Source organism: Zingiber officinale, unplaced genomic scaffold (genome assembly GCF_018446385.1).
Source record: "Zingiber officinale cultivar Zhangliang unplaced genomic scaffold, Zo_v1.1 ctg222, whole genome shotgun sequence".
Lineage (NCBI taxonomy): Eukaryota > Viridiplantae > Streptophyta > Magnoliopsida > Zingiberales > Zingiberaceae > Zingiber > Zingiber officinale.
In genome coordinates this window covers 670,570-689,934 of record NW_024589898.1, presented here as the reverse complement: position 1 = coordinate 689,934, position 19,365 = coordinate 670,570, and the positions used below count along the sequence as shown (strand labels likewise).

Here is a 19,365-nt window from a genome sequence, read left to right as displayed (position 1 = left end):
ATAAACCCTAGAAGTCGAGCAGTGACTATAAACCCTAGAAGTCGAGCGACGACTATAAACGCTTGAGTCAGAGACTCCCGTGCCGATCGGCCGGGTTTGAGTTATATTAGAGCCACGGGCTCTAGAGGTCGAGCAACGACCTTAAAACCATATCTCCCCCATTCGGGGTCGAACGATCGTCACTGGTCTTGGATCAACATATAGGATCTCCTATCTCCCCCGTTCGGGGTCGAGCGGTCTTCACTGGTTACAGACCAGCATATCAGATCTCTTATCTTCCCCGTTCGAGGTCGAGACCGATCGTGACTGGTCACAAACCAGCATATCAGATCTCCTATCTCCCCCATTCGGGGTCAAGAGATTGTCACTGGTCACAAACCATCATATTAGATCTCCTATCTCCCCCATTCGGGGTCGAGCGATCGTCACTGGTCTCAGACCAGCATATCGGATCTCCTATCTCCCCTGTTCGGGGTCGAGCGATCTTCACTGGTCTCGGACTAGCATATCAGATCTCCTATCTCCCCCGTTCGGGGTCGAGCGATCTTTACTGGTCACATACCAGCATATCAGATCTCCTATCTCCCCCGTTCGGGGTCGAGCGATCGTCACTGGTCTCAGACCAGCATATCAGATCTCCTATCTCCCCGTCCAGGGTCGAGCGGTCTTCACTGGTCACAGACTAGCATATCAGATCTCCTATCTCCTCCGTTAGGAGTTGAGCAATCGTCACTGGTCTCGGACCAGCATATTAGATTTCCTATCTCCCCCGTTCAGGGTTGAACGGTCTTCACTGGTCACAGACCAGCATATCAGATCTCATATCTCCCCCGTTCAGAGTCGAGCGATCGTCACTGGTCTCAGATCAGCATATTGGATCTCCTATCTCCCCCGTTCGGGTTCAAGCGATCTTCATTGGTCTTGGACCAGCATATCGAATCTCCTATCTCCCCCGTTCGGGGTCAAACAGTCTCCACTGGTCACAGACCAACTTATCAAAGCATTTATCTCCCTCGTTTGGGGTCGAGCTATCTCTAATGATCTCGGACGGGAGTATCTCCACTGATCTCAGACCATCATATCGCCACTAGTCTAGGACTGAAGTATCTTCACTGATCTCAGACCAGGGTATCCTGCGGGCTCCATGCCCTTCGGTCACATGAGCCTCGCACCCACTCGGGGCACCGACCTCGTGCTTTTCGCTCTCGCGATCCTCTCCCACTCGGCATCATCCCACTCAGTACTACTTGATTGTCGGGCTAGCATCTTACGATCGCCCGATCGGCATTCTCTGGGCCACTCGATCAGCACTCTCGTAGTCACCCCGATTGGTATTGCTCAGCCGTCCGCTCAGCCACACGCTTGAATTATTCGGGTGAACGCTCGACATTCTCTAGATGGCTTGGTCAGCATTTCACGGTCGACTAGTCGACACTTTCTCGGTCGATCACTCGGCATCACTTGCTCGTTCGCTCGTTCGCTCGGTCTGCTCGGCATTCCGCGTGTCGCTCGGTCGACTATCATTTTGCTTGTCGCTCGCTTGACGTTTTGCCATTCGCTCGGCATCGGTCTAGTTATAGACTTAGTTGGCTTGGCGTCGCTACCATCTCTCGTACGACACCATTACTATAACGACCACTCGTGTGGCATTATACGATGGGTTCAACGATTTGACTATGATATCGAGAGCGATTCAACCTTTGTGATAGACTACCCAGTCAGTCGAACTCGCGCATCCTTCGACTAGACTTGAAGGAGAGACTTGTGATGCGGCGAGGAAATAAGGGTAGGTGGAAGGGAGGGCATTTGTGTCATTTCACATATTGAGGGTTTTGGGGTTTTTATGGAGTAGGCACTGTTCATACAGAGGGGGCTCGTTTTTTCTCCTACGTCGCCACCAGGAACCACAGGAGGAGCTCCTTCGTCGTCACCGGCACCGCCGAGGAGATCCGCCGACGACGACCTCTTTGGGGCCACCTCCTCCCTTCTCCTTCGACACCGACGTCGTCTTCTCCTCTTCCTCTTCACGCCACTACCGTTGCCGCAGTCGCCTTGCCCCCTCGTTGCCGGAGAGCCACCATACATCTCCTCTCCTTTCCCTCTTCTCTCGTCAGCAGACACCTCTGGCCACCTTGCACAAGGATTGTTGTGTTTTCTTCCTCGCCGCCACCGCAGCCGCGAGGGACGCACGTCGCCACCCTCATTCGACGTTGCCTCGTTGGAGGCTCTCGTCGCCACCTCGTTGGAGGCTCATACGCTTCTCTCCCTCTATCTCGTTTCTTCGCTTCCGGCCATCTCACGCAAAGGGACTGTGGGGAACGCCGACACAACCACCACCGCCAAGGGGACACCACTACCTCTTCTGCTAGCGACCACGCAAGTTCGGCGAGGCTCGGTCCCTCGGCATCCCCTTGCCTTCCCTATCCCTCATGCAGCCATCACCTCTAGTGGCAGCGGTCGACCGACCTCACAGCGTCAATACCACTACCCGTAGCCTCGTCGCTAGATCAAATCGTCTAGTGCCCTTGTCCTTAGGTTTGACGTCGATACAGCCTCTGATCCGTGTGTTTATGTGCTGTTGATATGATCCGATCGCCCCCGAACTACCACGGTGATCCGACCATCGAGCCGCTATTTCATTCTTGTGTCGGCCTGTGCAACACTATTATGATTGTGAACTGTTGGTATTATTTGGCCTACGAGTTGTTACTTTGTTTCGGTCTGCGTGCCGCAGTCATATCTTGGTCGGTGTGTTACTGCCTACATGTCGTCTCCCGGATCTAGGGCGCGTTCGACTCCAGACAGTCAGATCCGGCTCTTCAACTGACTCACATTCATCTACCCTTCAAGGCTGCGACGACTCGATCAGCATCGCGACCAGCTCAACGATCCATCTGAGGGCGCCCTCGGGGCCAGGGTACACCCCCGCACTCATCCTATATTTATTTCAGTGTTCTATTATTATTCAGCTGCTCATATATTCGTGGGATACGCCTCGAGTATCGAGGTACTAGGGACCAAGGTAATCCTGTTGCTGGCTACAAGTACTGTTGACCAGAGTACTTCTGACGACTTGGTCAACGCAGAAGATAGCTCACCATATCCGGATCATGGAGATGCGGTCAACATCCCAGACACATCATTTCGACAATTTCATCTTCTCAAATTTTGGAGAGGATCACTCATGTTTTACTCTTACCACCAGAAACATTATCCACTATGGAGGAAACTTCTGCCATTTAGGGCTTAGATGAAGGAAAGTAATGCGTTGGAGTGGTTCACTCCCATAGCAAAGGTCTGAAAAAAAAACCATCTTTTATATAATTGTTTATTAATTATTGTTAGTATGGTTTACTTGATCATCATAGACTGGTGTGCATGTCATTCTATTACATGAGTTTTTTCAGGTTAAGTTTCAAGCTCGAAGAGGGATGTGCATTCATCAATTGTTCAGTTGAAGTAATAGAGAAAGTATGCAACAGGGCTGAGTAAAACAGCTTGAATTGTTCAGTTGAAGTAGTAGAGAAAGTATGAAACAGGACTGAGTAAAACAGCTTGAGCTGCATGGAAAGGGTTTTTTCAGAAGATTTGTCTTGTCAGACTCTCGGCTCTCCAATTGTTTGATCTATTGCAACCTTTGACAGCTTGTCCACAAGGTTCGCCAAATCTCTGGCCGAGCTGCCGCCTTCCGACACCGCCTCCGCCGCCTTTCTCCCTAACTCCCGCGCCTTCTCCCTTCGCGCCCTCCCCGCTTCGCCCACCGCCTCTGCCACCAGACGCGCTAGCTCCTCCGGTTGCGGCACGGCTTCCTCGCCGCCCTCGCACGCCCTCACCCCCGTGCCTATCTCCTCCTCCAGCAGCCTCGCGTTGAAGAACTGGTCGGCGGTCATCGGCCACGTCAGCAGCGAGACCCCCGCCGCCACCGCCTCCAGTACCGAGTTCCACCCGCAGTGGCTGATGAACGCCCCCACCGCCGCGTGGTTCAGAATCGCCACCTGTGGCGCCCACCCGGCGAGCACGAGGCCCCGACCCGCCACGCGCTCCTCGAACCCAACCGGCATCGCCACTGCCCCCCTGGTCGCCCACACGAATCGAGCCCCGCTGCGCTCCAGCCCAGCCGCCAGCGCCTCCGCTTGCGCCGGCGACAGCTCGGCCAGGCTCCCGAAGGCCACGTATACCACGGATCCCTTCGGGGATGCGCCGAGCCAAGCTGCCAGCCGCTCTTCCAATCCGACCGAGGTCCCCGGCGGCGTGGCGAGGGGTCCCACGGCCCAGACGCGGGCGTGCCCTAGATCATGCCGGAGGTGGTGGAGGTAAGTCCTCTCGAGCTCGGTGAAGGTGTTGAAGATAAAGCCCCAGCTGCGGGGGTTGGCAAGGTACAATTCCTTAGCGAACTCCGACAGCGGGTCGCCCTCGACGTACAGGCGGTAGTTGGAGGCGAGGTGGCGCCACGGATAGAGCGGCGAACCAGGTAGATCAGGGAAGAGTATGAGCTCGACGGGATCATTAGGGTTGTTCCTCTTTGGCATCCGGCGCCAGAGCGAGTGGATAAGAGAGAGGCAGAGCGCGCCGGAGGGGGAGAATACGAGGCGAGGAACGCCGAGCTCGGCGGCAAGGAGGTTGGTCCACCCGCAGAAGAAGTCGGAGAGGAGTGCGGTGGGGCGATGGTCCTGGGCCCAGCGGAGGAGAGGGAGATGGAGGCCGGCGAAGGCGCGCATAAGGAGGCGAACGTCGGTAGAGGGATCTTCGTGAGCGTTCTCAACGCCTGGAGGGATGGCTGGGTCTGAGGGGAAGGGAAGGACGAGGGGGGAGGCGGCGGGGCAGCGGGCGGCGAGGAGAGAGACGTTTTTGGGTGTGACGGCGACTGTGATGATGATGGCGGGGTGGAAGCTTTCTGAGAGGAGGCCGGCGAGATCTAGAAGAGGCAGCATATGACCCGCCGCCGGGAACGGGACCAACAGGAGATGAACTCGCTGCTCGTCCGCCATCTCGGGAGACTTTTTGTGGAAATGAACTCGCTGCTCGTCCGCCATCTATCTTGGTGCCCACAAGGTAGAGTCGTTTTGGTCACCGCATAATAAATTCAAAGAAGAGACTGAGACGTCCGGGACCACCGATATGCGACGGACAGAAGGAATTCAATTTTCAGAAAAAAACATAGAGAAAGAAATCTAATCAACAATTTGTCAAAAGCGGATCTATTTTAATATTTTACCAAATTGACATATTTAATTTTATACTTTTTCCATTTAATCTTTTAATATTCACCAAATAATATATTTAATTTTATACTTTTTCCATATATTTAATTTTATGTAAAGTTTACCAAATAATATATTTAATTTTATACTGCTTTCCTATCAAATCGGACGGTTTCTCTGATTTGTCCTATCCTTCCTTTCAATCGGACGCTTTCTCTCATAGCATCTTCAATGGGGATATGCAAAGGAGATATTTTTTCAAATATCTCTTTTTCAAATATCTTTCATTACGAAAGATATTTGAAGGATGAATAAAAATCACTGGATGTGTCTCATGATTTCACAATAGTGGGCCTCTATTATTCTGAGTTTTTTATTTTTTTTTTTAAATTTTAATTAAATGTGATGGGCTGCCGTAACTTTTAGATTTTTTTTTAATTTTTTTTAAATTTAATTAAATTCAGAACATTAAAAAAATTAAAAACAAAAGTACGTTGGAAAAATTAAACGTTCGAAAAATTAAACATTCGAAAAATTAAATGTTGGGTAACGTTCAATTTCTCCCTATATATACATCCTTTCTTTCATCTATTTTCATCATTTCCATATCCATTACCTACCAAAAATTTAGAGAGAAATGGATAAAAATTATGATCATTATTTTAGGGATTTGTTCAACTCTCCAAATGTCGACGAAAATTCTAGTGAAGAAAGATCGAGCCCATCCTAATTTCTTCAATCCTCAATTTCCATTTTCCACTCAACATCCACCAAATTTCCAACCTTTTCCATACCCATCACCATATTACCATAATTTTCAAAGTTATCCAAATTCTTTGAGTGACGACCCTCGAGCTCCATTTTATACATATCCTCCAAAATATTGGTAGAGTAGGTATTTCATGCAAGTCCCATCTCATGGAATTAATCCGCTTCAATCACCAGAGATTCAATCAAATAAATCGAGAAGAGCTAGTGTTGATGCAACTGACAGTGATAAAGGTACACCTTATGCAGTCCCCGATTCACAATTTCCTCCATTCTCATCTGAAATAGGGTTCGACGTTATTATTCTCAATCAAGCACCAGAGATGGGCAACAAGTCAGATGAAGACCATAGCAAGCGAACAATATGGACAGTAGCAGATGATAAGCTCCTTACAGCGGCCTACACAATTATGAGTGAAGATTCAGTAGTTGGTAATGCCCAGAAGAGTGAGTCATTTTGGAAACGAGTTGTGGCATATTTCAATACCAATCGAGCTAAGGGAGCTAAAAAGAGAACTGCGGAGAAAGCAAAATCACATTGAGCTTCATTGAAAAAGATCGTAAATAGATACAATGGAATCTACAATAAATGGTATAATGATCGACCAAGTGGATGGAGTGACGAGGATTTGATGGTGTGAACTCATGAAGAATACAAGAGTACTTTTAAAACTACTTTCCAATATGAGCATGTGTCGAGAATCGTAAAAGATAGTCCTTTGTATGCTCCTCAATCCTCAGAGCGACGGACTACAAAAAAAGTAAGAACATCAGAATCATCAGGTGCACATACTGACTCTTCTAATCCTAACACAACCGCTGATATAGATGATAGAGAAATCTAATCTCGTCCAATGGGACAGAAGGCAGCAAAGAGGAAAGGCAAAGAAAGAGTAGGCCTAATTGATGAATTGAATCAGGCTATGCAACAATCAATGGCACATTTGCAAGAGTATAATAACAATAAGAAAGTTGATCAACTCATCTAGACACATCAACTCCTCGTAATGCACACATGAGGCATGACCAATGAACAACTTCAAAATCATCTAGCGATATGTGAACAACCGAAGAAAAAATTGAACATGTAGTTAATTTCTATGGTTTATTTTATCTACTACATATTTATTTTATTAATTTTAGTTTATTGTTATGTATTTTATTAATTAAAAATGATTTGTATCTCTGTATTTCAATTTTAAATTTATAAAATATTTATATTTGTATGGACTTAAATTTATATGTCTTCTATTATATTTTTCTTAAAATTAAATGTAAGTTAATTAAATGGTCGTGGGCCCTATAAATATTTGGTTGATGAGATATTTGATTGTGGAATTGAGGATATTTGAGAGTAAATATTTGATAGGTGGGACCCATAAATATTTGATTGGCCTAAACTCTAAACCCTAAATTCCAAGATCGTGGATTGGATCCGGAGATGATTCTTCATCTTAGATAAGCTTTCTTTCTTCCTTATCTTGGATTTGGGATCTAGAATGCTTGTAATTCCCTTCTCTTCGGATTTCTTTCCTCATTTCATGGAGTAGATTTCTTTATTCTAGGATGGAGGGAGTAATTGTAAGGATTCATGTTTTGGGAGAGTCTTTGGACTTGATCCCTGGTGGACATGAACCTGATCCCCGGACATTGCTCAAGCTCATCTTGGTGTCCAAGAAAGGGGCCGGTCCATTGCTTGGTGACCAAGCAATGATCAGCCACATCCTCTTCTATATGGGCCGGCTCTATTGCTTGGTGACCAAGCTAGTAGGGGTCGGCCACAATAATTCAAACAAGTAGGGTTGTTTTGAATTTTTAAAATCTTCTCTTTGTAGAAAACTATAAGTTTTAAAAGAGAGATTTTAATTTTTTTTAAAAACTTTCCTTATTTGAATTAGGCCACATGTTTTAATAGAGAGTTTTAAAAGTTTTAAAACTTTTCTTTTTTAACCATCCTCATGGTTTAAGAAAAAAAGAAAGATAAGTTTTAAAATTTAAATTTTTTATCACCATGTTAAAAAAAGAAATTTTATAAGAGAAGTTTTAAATTTTAAAACATGATTTTAATTTTTAGAACTTTTCTTTTTTAACTTCTATTTTAGGAAAGAGAGCTTGTAAAATTTTATAAGAGTTTTTCTTCTTGTAAAATTTTATAAAAAATAATATTCCTTTCCTCTTATGGGGCCGACCACCCTTGCTTGGTGCCCAAGCAAAGTGGCCAGCCATATTGTTAAAAAAATCATTAATTAATTTTTGGTGATTAATTCAATCAAGAGGAAAGAAAAGGAAAAATTAAAAGAGAAAAGGAAAATTAGAGGAAGATTAGAGAAAGATTTTAATTTTTGTAAAAATTCTTCCCATATTTGCCTTGGACAACTAATATAAAAGAAGGGGTGAGAAGGTTTCATGAGACACAACTCTTATTCTCTTGCTTGGAGGATCTCTTGGTTGTCGGCCCTCTCTCTTCTCCCTTTCCCTTTGCTCTCTTCTCCTTGGTGGTGGTGGTGGCCGGATTTTAGAGGAAGAGGAAGGAAGCTTTTGGGTGGTGTTTATCTTGGAGGATCGTCGCCCACACGACGTCCAAGGCGAGGCGAGGAATACGGCAGAAGATCTCGAGGTCATTAGTTTACAAAGAGAAAGTATAATTAGCAATTATTTTTCACATCAGGCTAGTTATTTCTTTTTGTAAGAATTCCAAACACAAGAGGCATTAGGTCTCATTTTTCGAATTAGTTTTTGAGTTTGTGTTTTCTTTGTTTTCGAATTTGTGATTCGATTGTTCTTTTTGGTTAACCTAGAGTTATTTAAGGAAATTAAATATTAGCTTTCCTTAAAAGGTTTTGTCTAGGCGGTGGTGGTTGCTCCCATATCCAAGAAGGTCATATGCCTCGCCATGCAGTCCTGGAAGCCAATTTTGAAAATTAATATTTAATGAAATTAATAATATAGGTGAATTTGAATCAATAGTGTTAAGTTCTGCTTGCGATTCAAATCTAAACCATTAAGAACAGATAAGTTAAATTTGGAATAAATGATGTTAAGTTCCGTCTGCGATTCCTAATTTAACTTCTAAAGAATACAATAGGTTATTTAAGGAAAGGTTCGACACTTGTACAAAAAAATTTTATACAGTGGAACCGGTACATTTTCTTAGGACTAACCAACAGTTCATGATTGTGTTCATAGATATGCATGATATTACCATACCATAGTGTAGGAAGTTGGATATTTTGTTAGAACCCTTGGTAGCTGATTTAAGTTTGTATTTATTGTTAGGATGATCATACTATAGCATAGGATATTGAGCATTTTGTTAAACCTTTATTTGTTATTTTATACTGTAGTGTAGGATATTGAGTATCCTAATAAACCCTTATTGCTATTTAGGTCTATAGATTATGTTCGTGAATATATAGCTTAGTATGGTTATATACTTAGGCTCGTGCCTAGTATGTTGTATACTGGTGTGTGGGCATATATGTTAGTGAGATTATACTGACCTATGCTTAATGGAGATTACTCCCTAGTAGAGGGGTAACATATTCCACTAGGCTTTTCCCTTCGGATCAACCTCTAGGATTATTACTTGATATTGACCCCGTTATTTATTATATGTGTGATGATACCATGGAATTAGTTGTGATATTAATACTAGATAATCAGTAATTTGGGGACCTAATTATCTATTTTCTTCCTATAATATTAGTAGGATTATATCGTGGTATAGGATACCGAGTATCTTAGTAGACCCTTACATGTTATATAGGCTCATGCCTATACATTGGTATGGTTATACCATAGTGCAGTATTTCGACTATCCTACTAGACCCTCAGTTAGTTTATCCTGTCGATCATTGTCTCCCATTCATGGTTGAGAGAGTCATTAACAACCATTAGTTTATCCTACCAACTCTTGTCTCCCATTCAATTGAGAGAATCGTCAGTAACTATTAGTGTACACTGTCTCACATTCGTGGTTGAGAGAGTCGTTAGTAACTGTTAGTATACTCTGTCTCCCATTCATGGTTGAGAGAGTCATTAGTGGACATGGACAGTAACTAGTCATTTATCCTAACTACCCACGGGATCATCTGTGGTAGAGCGTTTCTCTTGTAGTCAGTATTTGTTATGTGCTTATTATATGTCGGTCATGTATTTGTTTATGCAGGTTTGGATGTACTGTATGTATTCCCGATTTATTGATTATACTTGGTTGAGAAGGTTAGTAAAATGCTATGTTATTGATTATACTTTTGGTTAACTGGTGATTATGTTGGGACACCGACGTTGGTTAGTAAGTATTTTACCTGAGACTACATCCTTTAATCTCCTGACGATATATTATTTATGCATTATATTCTTCTACCCACTGAGTTATTGTACTCACTACCCTTTGTTTTTCCTTTGATTTTTAGGTTAACAGATAAAGGAAGTGTTGTGTCGCTCAGAGGTCCTGCCTGTCAGTCATTCTCAAGTTGGATTTATGTTGAATTACTTCTTTTTATTATTTTTGTTGTTTATGGTTATAGTTACTTTCTGTTCTAGATTTTTTAGTGTGTTCACATGTACATGCATACATACACGCATTGTCATTATTAGCTAGTTGTGTTGGCTTTAAATTATTTGGTATCGATTATTTCATGAAATGTCACTAGGGGGTACCATCCATTTTGGAAGACAAGTATACCCTCGGGGCGTGATAACCCATTAAGAGAGTATCACTACAACTCTCAAAATCGTGTCCATAAATATCCTCCGATGAATGTCGATAAAAGGTCGAACACTTTGATCTAGATATAGACTTCAAGACCTTTAGTAAATGATCATGTGATCAAGGTCTTGAGCTATTTGATGGAGATAATGTTTGTTGAAACGGCTAACCATTGTCCTGTAACACATCTCATTACGGTTGCTCCACTTAAGGTTTAGGAACCTCTAGTGATGAGCCATGCACACAATGGTATAGGAGCACTATCATTAAGTAGTTTGCCAAAATAACTGTTAATTGGCGTTCTGCCCCCTCGAAGATCATCATTTGATATTCTCACTTAGTAATAGTTAGATTCCATAGGTATTAATCAACTAACACTACCTTCTCTACATCATTGCGGGTCATATATCTCTATGTACTATCGAGATATCTAACCATATCTAATCAGTCCCTGAGTTAGGATCTGTCATGGAACAGCATCAGGCCAGTCGACTAACCATCATCTTTGATCCGGCGGTAAGAATGGGGGATCCACTTCCTGAAGGGTCTCAGCATGAGGACAGATGTAGGGCTGACTAAGCGGTTAATGGCCGCGCCAAGCAGCTGAGTAGGTCCGAGCGGAACCAAAGATAACCCAGCCATGGGCTTGGGTTTCCGACGCCAAGGCGGGAAGACTGAATGGCCGAGCGGGTGTCCGCCCGGCTGGGACCGAGGGCCGAGCGGGCGGTCCGCTCGTCCAGGATAAGAGCGAGGATACAAAGATTAGCCGAGCGGCCTATTCGTTCGGCTCAGGATATGGGATGTCAGCAAAGGCATGTCTGATGATTACGCCGTACACCAGAGTGCACGATGGAGGATCTCGCCGTCACATCATGGAGAGGTTGGTACAGTAGCGGTATAGCCTTATGGACGTCTTTCTGACAGACCCATACCTGGGCATGGTCTTTCTGACAGACCCATACCTGGGCATGGTCGAAAGCAGGCGATTGCTTTGATTGGCGCGCCCAGGCTCCTTCGAGAGGTCTATATAAGGTCTCCTTTTCTTCACCGGAGGTACGCGAGTCTTGATCCTGAGGCCACCTTTTTGTTATTCCTCGCCTGACTCGAGCGTCGGAGGGCCATCGCCGGGACACCCCTCCCGGCTCGGTTTTGCTGCAGGTTTGCCGGAGCACTCGAGGATCCAGCAAGAAGCGCCACACCCCTAGCTTCCGTTGACTCCTGGTTCGGACAGGATCAATTTGGCGCCGTCTGTGGGAACGCTCCTGCATCCGACTGGAAACAATGGATGAGGCTGGACGACAACACACGGTGGCGCTTTCGACGGAAGAACTCGAAGCTCTGGTCGAGATAAGGGCCGCCAAACTTGTGGAGCAAAAACAGAAAGCAGCCGCCGAGCGGCCGGAGCAACAAGCAACATCTGCGTCGGGTGGCCGAGCAGAAGCACCTCAAGCCACCGTTGCATTCCATCGGGCCTTATTTCGCACCCCTGAAGCCGTACCAGCTCGAAGAGATAGAGGATCTTCTTCAGACGAAATGCCAAGGCGAGATGACAGAAAAGGGAAAGCTCCCCGGGCGGACTCATCTCCCGAGCGGATCAATCGCCAATTCTCGGAGGCTATTCTACAAGACCCTCTACCCAAGCACTACGTGCCTCCGACGATCGGCGAGTACAACGGAACAACGGACCCGGATGATCATCTGGGTAAGTTTGATAACACAGCTACGCTCCATCAATATAATATACAGATGGCGTAAAGTGCCGAGTCTTTCTTACTACTCTTTCTGGATTGGCTCAACGGTGGTTTCGGAGGCTGCCGGACGGATACATCACAAGCTTCAAGGACTTCCGAACGGCATTCCTCCACCACTTCGCCAGCAGTCGGCGTTATCAGAAGACGAGTGTCAGCTTGTTCGCCATCAAGCAAGAGCCGAGAGAATCGCTTCGAGCTTACATCCAGCGATTCAATCAAGTGGCGATGGATATTCCAACGGCCACATCGGAGACGATGATGAATGCCTTCACGCAAGGCCTTGTGGATGGGGACTTCTTCCGGGCGCTCATCCGAAAGCTGCCCCGAGATTATGATCACATGCTACATCGAGCCAACGAATACATAAACGTGGAAGAAGCGCAAGCCGCCCGGAAAAAGGAAACTCCAACCGAGCGGGCACCTATTCATGCCGAACGGAAACAGCACGTCGCTCATCAACCGCCGAGAGGACCAAGGGCCGAAGCAATCCGCTCCCCTCGGGTGAGGTCCCAAGTACAAGAGGTAGTTGCCGCTCGGCCCAAGCCAAAGAAGAGGTGGACCCCTATGTTCTGCTCCTTCCACCGGACGGATACGCACAACACGAGGGATTGTCGAAGTCTTCCTTTCGTGGCTAATCCCGTTCCCAGGAATGCCGAACGACGGTCTCCTCCCAGCGACAGGAGACAAAGGACCCATGAAGCCGACCGGACCCGCACCGAGAGGCGACATCAACAGACGCCCGATCGGCACCAATCTCCGAGACAGGAGAATCGCCGGGCGTCAAGAGAACGGTCCCGACCGTCCACTTGGGAAGAGGAAAACAGGAGCAATACTTCCCGGGGCGAGATCAACGTTATTGCCGGTGGGCCGACCGGAGGAGACTCCAATCGAGCTAGAAAGGCGGGCGTCCGGCAGCTCCAGATCCACGCAGTCGGTTGCAACCAAGAGCGGGCAAGTGGACCGGAAATCACTTTCGGGCCCGGGGACTTACAAGGAGTTGAAGTGCCCCACGACGATGCTCTGCTCGTTAAAGCGGTAATAGCAAATTACACTATTCACCGCATATTTGTTGACACAGGGAGCTCAGTCAACATTATATTCAAGAAGGCGTTCGATCAGCTGCAAATTGATCGAGCCGAGCTGCTGCCCATGACAACGCCGCTCTATGGGTTTACGGGTAACGAAGTGCAGCCGGTCGGACAAATCCGACTGGCTACCTCGCTGGGAGAAGAGCCGCTCAGGAGGACTAGGACAATAAACTTCGTGGTGGTCGACTCTCCTTCGTCCTACAACGTCATTTTGGGACGACCGGCGCTCAGCGAATTCCGAGCAGTCGTCTCAACCTTCCATCAGAAGATCAAGTTCCCCGTGGAGGACAAAGTGGGAGAAGTACGGGGAGATCAGCTAGCAGCTCGGCGGTGCTATATAGAGATGATCCGAGCAGAAGCCTGTGCCGCTCGGAAAGCGCCCCGGATCGAGGTACACGCCATAACCGAGAAACCTCCTGCTTTAATTTATGATGAAAAGGAGGAGGTTCAGATCCATCCAACCCGATCGGAGGCCACGACTTTTATCGCCTCTGATCTGGAGGAGGAGCAGAAGGCAGAGCTGATCCAATGCCTCCAACGAAATCATGATGTCTTCGTCTGGTCGACACATGAATTGCCCGGAATCTCGCCGAACATAGCGCAGCATGAGTTGCATGTCCGATCGGACGCTCGGCCGAAAAAGCAGAGAAAAAGAGATTTTAATGCCGAGCAGAATGCCATCATCCGGGCGGAAGTAGAGAAACTTCTGGAGGCCGGCCACATACGCGAGGTGCAGTTAACGTAGTATTAGTCTCCAAGCCGGGCGGCAAGTGGAGAGTCTGCATCGACTTTAGGGACTTAAACAAAGCATGCCCCAAGATTTTTATCCGCCTTGGATAGATCAGCTAGTGGACTCTACGGTCGGCTTAATATGTATGCTCGACGCCTACCAAGGCTATCATCAAGTCCCGCCTCCGTGAAGATCAAGAAAAAGTCAACTTTGTTGGCACGTATTGCTACAATGTGATGCCGTTCGGATTGAAGAATCTGGGGCCACCTATCAACGCTTGATGAACAAAGTGTTGGGGAGCAGATCGGGCAATCTGGAGGTATATGTGGGCGACATTCTTATCAAATCCGTCCGGCCGATCTCTTCAAGGACATGGAAGAAACCTTCCGAGCACGTGCAAATATGAAGTCAAGCTAAATCCCGAAGTGCTTGTTCGGAGCAAAAGGAGGCGCTTCTTGGGGTACATAGTGACCGGGGAATCAAGCAAATCCCAGCAAGGTGAAAGCTCTACAAGACATGCCGCCTCCAAAATATAAGGGAAGTGCAACGGTTGACCGGTCGGATAACCGCATTGTCCAGATTCATCTCAAAGACTGCCGGAGCCTTCCTTTCTTCAAAATTTTGCGCAAGGCCACTAAATTTCATCGGACGAGGAATGCGACCGAGCATTCCAAGAATTGAAGACATATCTTAATTCCCTGCTGTACTAGCCAAGCCGATCGGGGTGAGTCACTTTATATTTATCTCTTCAATCGAGCATCTTTGTAGGCTCAGCCTTGTAAGGTGAGGAACAGTAGGTGTATTTTCGAGCCACATTTTAAAGATGTTGAATCTCGTTACAGGGCTCGAGAAGTTGGCCTTTGCTTTGGTTCTAGCCGCGCCGACCATATTTCTTGGCTCACACCATCATTGTCCGGACGAACAGTCCACTAGGAAGAGTACTGTTGAATCCAGAAGCGTCCGGACGGCTCATCAAGTGGACGACAGAATTAAGTGAATTTGACATCCAATACCAGCCCCGCTCGGCGATCAAAGCGCAATCCTTGGCTGATTTTGTAACCGAAGTGCAAAGGCCAGAGCCGGAAGCTATGTGGAGAATATATATGGATGGGTCCTCCACTCGGCTCGGAAGTGGGATTGGAATATTGCTGCTCTCACCTCAAGAAGAAAAGATGCACCTATCCGTCCGGCTGGATTCCAAAGCTACCAACAATGAAGCAGAGTATGAGGCCCTCATAGCCGGATTGCAGGCAGCACGGCATGTGGGTGCCGGTCGGGTGACTCTCTATTCGGATTCACAGTTGGCCGCTCAGCAACTTTCTGGCACCTTTGAGATCAACAGCGTTCGGCTTAAACTCTACGTTGAGGCCTTTGAAAAACTCAAAGCTACTTTCCGAGAGGTTCTTATTCAGAAGATCCCTCGAACGGAGAACCAGGCAGCCGACGAGTTAGCTAAACTCGCAAGCTCAATAACGCCGGTTGCCATTCAACAACCAATTGAAAAAGTACTGCTGGTGGCGCACGTCGACCGGATGGAAGGCCTCACGTTTCCAAGCGACTGGAGGACACCCATCATAGAGTTCCTCCGCTCGGGAGCCACATCGGTCGATTGGGATGAAGCTCAGCTGCTCAGGAGGAGGGCCGGTCGGTTCACACTCATTGGCGATCAGCTCTATAAGAAGGCTTTCTCTCGCCCGCTGTTGAAATGCGTGAGCTCGGAGGACTCAGCTTACATCCTCCAAGAGGTACATCAAGGATCGTGTGGAGGACATCCGGGCGGACGATCACTAGCTAAGAAGATCCTACTAGCTGGATATTTCTGGCCGACCTTACAAATAGACGCCGCTCGGACAGTATCTACATGCCTTTCATGCCAGAAGTATCACAACTTCTCCCACCGACCGGCAGAGGAGATGAAAGTATCAACCGTTTCATGTCCGTTCGATCAATGGGGAATGGATATTGTGGGTCCATTTCCGATGGCGATCGGGCAGAGGAAATTTTTGCTGGTGGCGGTCGATTATTTTTCCAAGTGGGTGGAGGCCGAACCACTAGCCAGGATCACCGAGCAGATGGTCAAAAAATTCATCTAGCAACACATCATCTGTAGGTTCGGTATCCCTCGCCGATTGGTTTCCAACAATGGGCGGCAATTCACAGGGAAGGTGTTAGAAGATTGGTGCAAAAGCTACGGCATCGAGCAACACTTCACGTCCGTGGCTTACCCCCAAAGCAACGGTCAAGCCGAAGTAGCCAATCGGGAAATTCTCCGTATTCTGCGCGCTCGGCTCGACCACGTGGGAGGAAGTTGGCCGGATGAAGTGCCGGGCGTTTTATGGGCCATACGAACGACTCCTAAGGAAGGAACGGGCGTCACACCTTTTCATCTGGTGTACGGCGGCGAAGCGGTCATTCCGGTTGAAGTCGGCGTCGAGTCCGTCCGGGTCCAATGTTACGATGAAGGCAACGCCGAGCGAAGGAACATGGAGCTGGATTTGGTTGACGAGACGCGAGCCAAGGCATTCGTTCGGTTGATGGCATACCGTCAGCGGATGAAGCAAAACTACAACCGGCGCGTCATTCGGTCTGGAAGAAAGTCAAGCCGGTCGGCGACGTCGGCAAGCTTGACGCTCCGTGGGCAGGTCCCTTCAAAATCATCGAAAAGCTCCGCTCGGGCGCGTATTATTTGGAAGACGAGGACGATCAGCAGCTAGATAGACCGTGGAGCGCGAACCACCTCCAGCCTTACCGGGCGGGGTGAAAGGTGTATCAATGTAAATCATCCTGTGTACTTTTTTCGACTGAATACTTGAAATGCAGAAATGAAGAATCAAGAGAACAAATATAAGGCATCATCAACAAGAATTGAAGGCCCCGTACCGTTCGGACGGAGGTAAATTATCCGAGCCAAAAGGCTCGACGAAGCAGACCCTAAGCCGTTCAGCCAGGAGTACGTTCTCCAAGCTAGGTGAAAGGTGCGCTAAATATAAATTTATATACTTTTTGGTCGCCTATATACTTGTGATGCAGGGAGCAAAAAGATGAAAACACATTGAGCATTCTCCTCTGAACGGCGTACCGTTCATCAGGGGCATATGGATTATTCGAGCCAAGCGCTCGAATAGCGAAGGCCCCCGAGCCGATCGGTCAGGAGGAGTATGCATTTAAATTCGTAAGCAAATGACCCGTGCCGTTCGGATGGGCATAAAAACTGTTCAAGCACGGGATAAGGTATGAAGGCCAAGGTCGCTTGACCTGGTAAGGAGTTAGCCTGGTTAGGCCGTCTAGCCCAGACGTTAAACCGTAGAGCCGCGCAGATCGGCTATAAATATCCGCGCCGTTGAGCTCCGACGTTAAATATCGAGAGATGAGCCGGTGTCTATAAACGTCCGAGCGGAAGATCGACGAGCCCCGTCGTTAAAGATCGAGAGCCGCGCCGATCGGCTATAAATATCTGCGCCGTCGAGCTCCGACGTTAAAGATCGAGAGACGAGCCGGCGTCTATAAACGTCCGAGCGGAAGATCAACGAGCCCCGTCGTTAAAGATCGAGAGCCGCACCGATCGGCTATAAATATCCGCACCGTCGAGCTCGGCGTTAAGAACGAGAGGCGAGGCGTCTATAAACGTCCGGCGGAAGATCGACGAGCCCGTCGTTAAAGATCGAGAGCCGCGGATCGGCTATAAATATCCGCGCCATCGAGCTCCGTTAAAGATCGAGAGACGAGGCGGCGTCTATAAACGTCCGGCGGAAGATCGACGAGCCCGTCGTTAAAGATCAAGAGCGGCGTAATCGGCTATAAATATCGCGTCGTCGAGCTCCGGCGTTAAAGATCGAGAGGCGAGCGGCGTCTATAAACGTCCGAGCGGAAGATAAACGAGCCCGTCGTTAAAGATCGAGACGCCGATTGGCTATAAATATCCGCGCCGTCAAGCTCCGGCGTTAAAGATCGAGGCAGGCGGCGTCTATAAACGTCCAAGATCGAAGGCGAGCCGTCGTTAAAGATCGAGAGCCGCGCCGATCGGCTATAAATATCCGCGCCGTCGAGCTCCGGCGTTAAAGATCGAGAGGCGAGCCGGCGTCTATAAAGATCGACGAGCCCCGTCGTTAAAGATAGAGAGCCGCGCATCGGCTATAAATATCCGCGCGAGATCGGCGAAAGATCGAGAGACGAGCGGGCGTCTATAAACGTCCGAGCGGAAGACGAGCCCGTCGTTAAAGATCGAGGCGCCGATCGGCTATAAATATCCGCGCCGTCGAGCTCGACGTTAAAGATCGAGAGCGAGCCGACGTTTATAAACGTCCGAGCGAGAGGCGAGCCGTCGTTAAAGATCGAGAGCCGCGCGATCGGCTATAAATATCCGGCGTCGAGCTCAAGCGTTAAAGATCGAGGCGAGCGGCGTCTATAAATGTCCGGCGGAAGGTCGACGAGCCCGTCGTTAAGATCGAGAGCCGCGTCGATCGGCTATAAATATCCGCCGTCGAGCTCCGGCGTTAAAGATCGAGAGACGAGCCGGCGTCTATAAACGTCCGAGCGGAAGATCGACGAGCCCGTCGTTAAAGATCGAGAGCGCGCCGATCGGCTATAAATATCCGTGTCGCCGAGCTCCGGCGTTAAAGATCGAGAGGCGAGCCGGCGTGTATAAACGCCGAGCGGAAGATCAACGAGCCCGTCGTTAAAGATCGAGAGCCGCCCGATCGGCTATAAATATCCGTCGTTGAGCTCGGCGTTAAAGATCGAGACGAGCGGCGTCTATAAACGTCCGGCGGAAGATCGACGAGCCCGTCGTTAAAGATCAAGAGTCGCGCCGATCGGCTATAACGCGCCGACGAGCTCCGGCGTTAAAGATCGAGAGCAGCGCCTATAAACGTCCGAGCGGAAGATCGACGAGCCCGTCGTTAAAGATCGAGAGCCGCGCGATCGGCTATAAATATCCGCGCCGTTGAGCTCCGTTAAAGATCGAGACGAGCCGGCGTCTATAAACGTCCGGGCGGAAGATCGACGAGCCCGTCGTTAAAGATCGAGAGCCGCCGGCTATAAATATCCGGCCGTCGAGCTCCAGCGTTAAAGATCGAGAGGCAGGCGGCGTCTATAAACGTCCGGCGGAAGATCGACG

General features: G+C 48.0%; 1 protein-coding gene across 1 annotated transcript; it reads right to left on the bottom strand.

Moving 5' to 3' along the window:
- Positions 1-3,485: 3,485 nt before the first annotated feature.
- Positions 3,486-5,074, bottom strand: LOC122036888 (UDP-glycosyltransferase 89B2-like). The gene has a single exon (XM_042596321.1). It carries the CDS (start codon positions 5,031-5,033, stop codon positions 3,597-3,599), a length of 1,437 nt encoding a protein of 478 aa, XP_042452255.1. The 5' UTR covers positions 5,034-5,074; the 3' UTR covers positions 3,486-3,596.
- Positions 5,075-19,365: the final 14,291 nt, after the last annotated feature.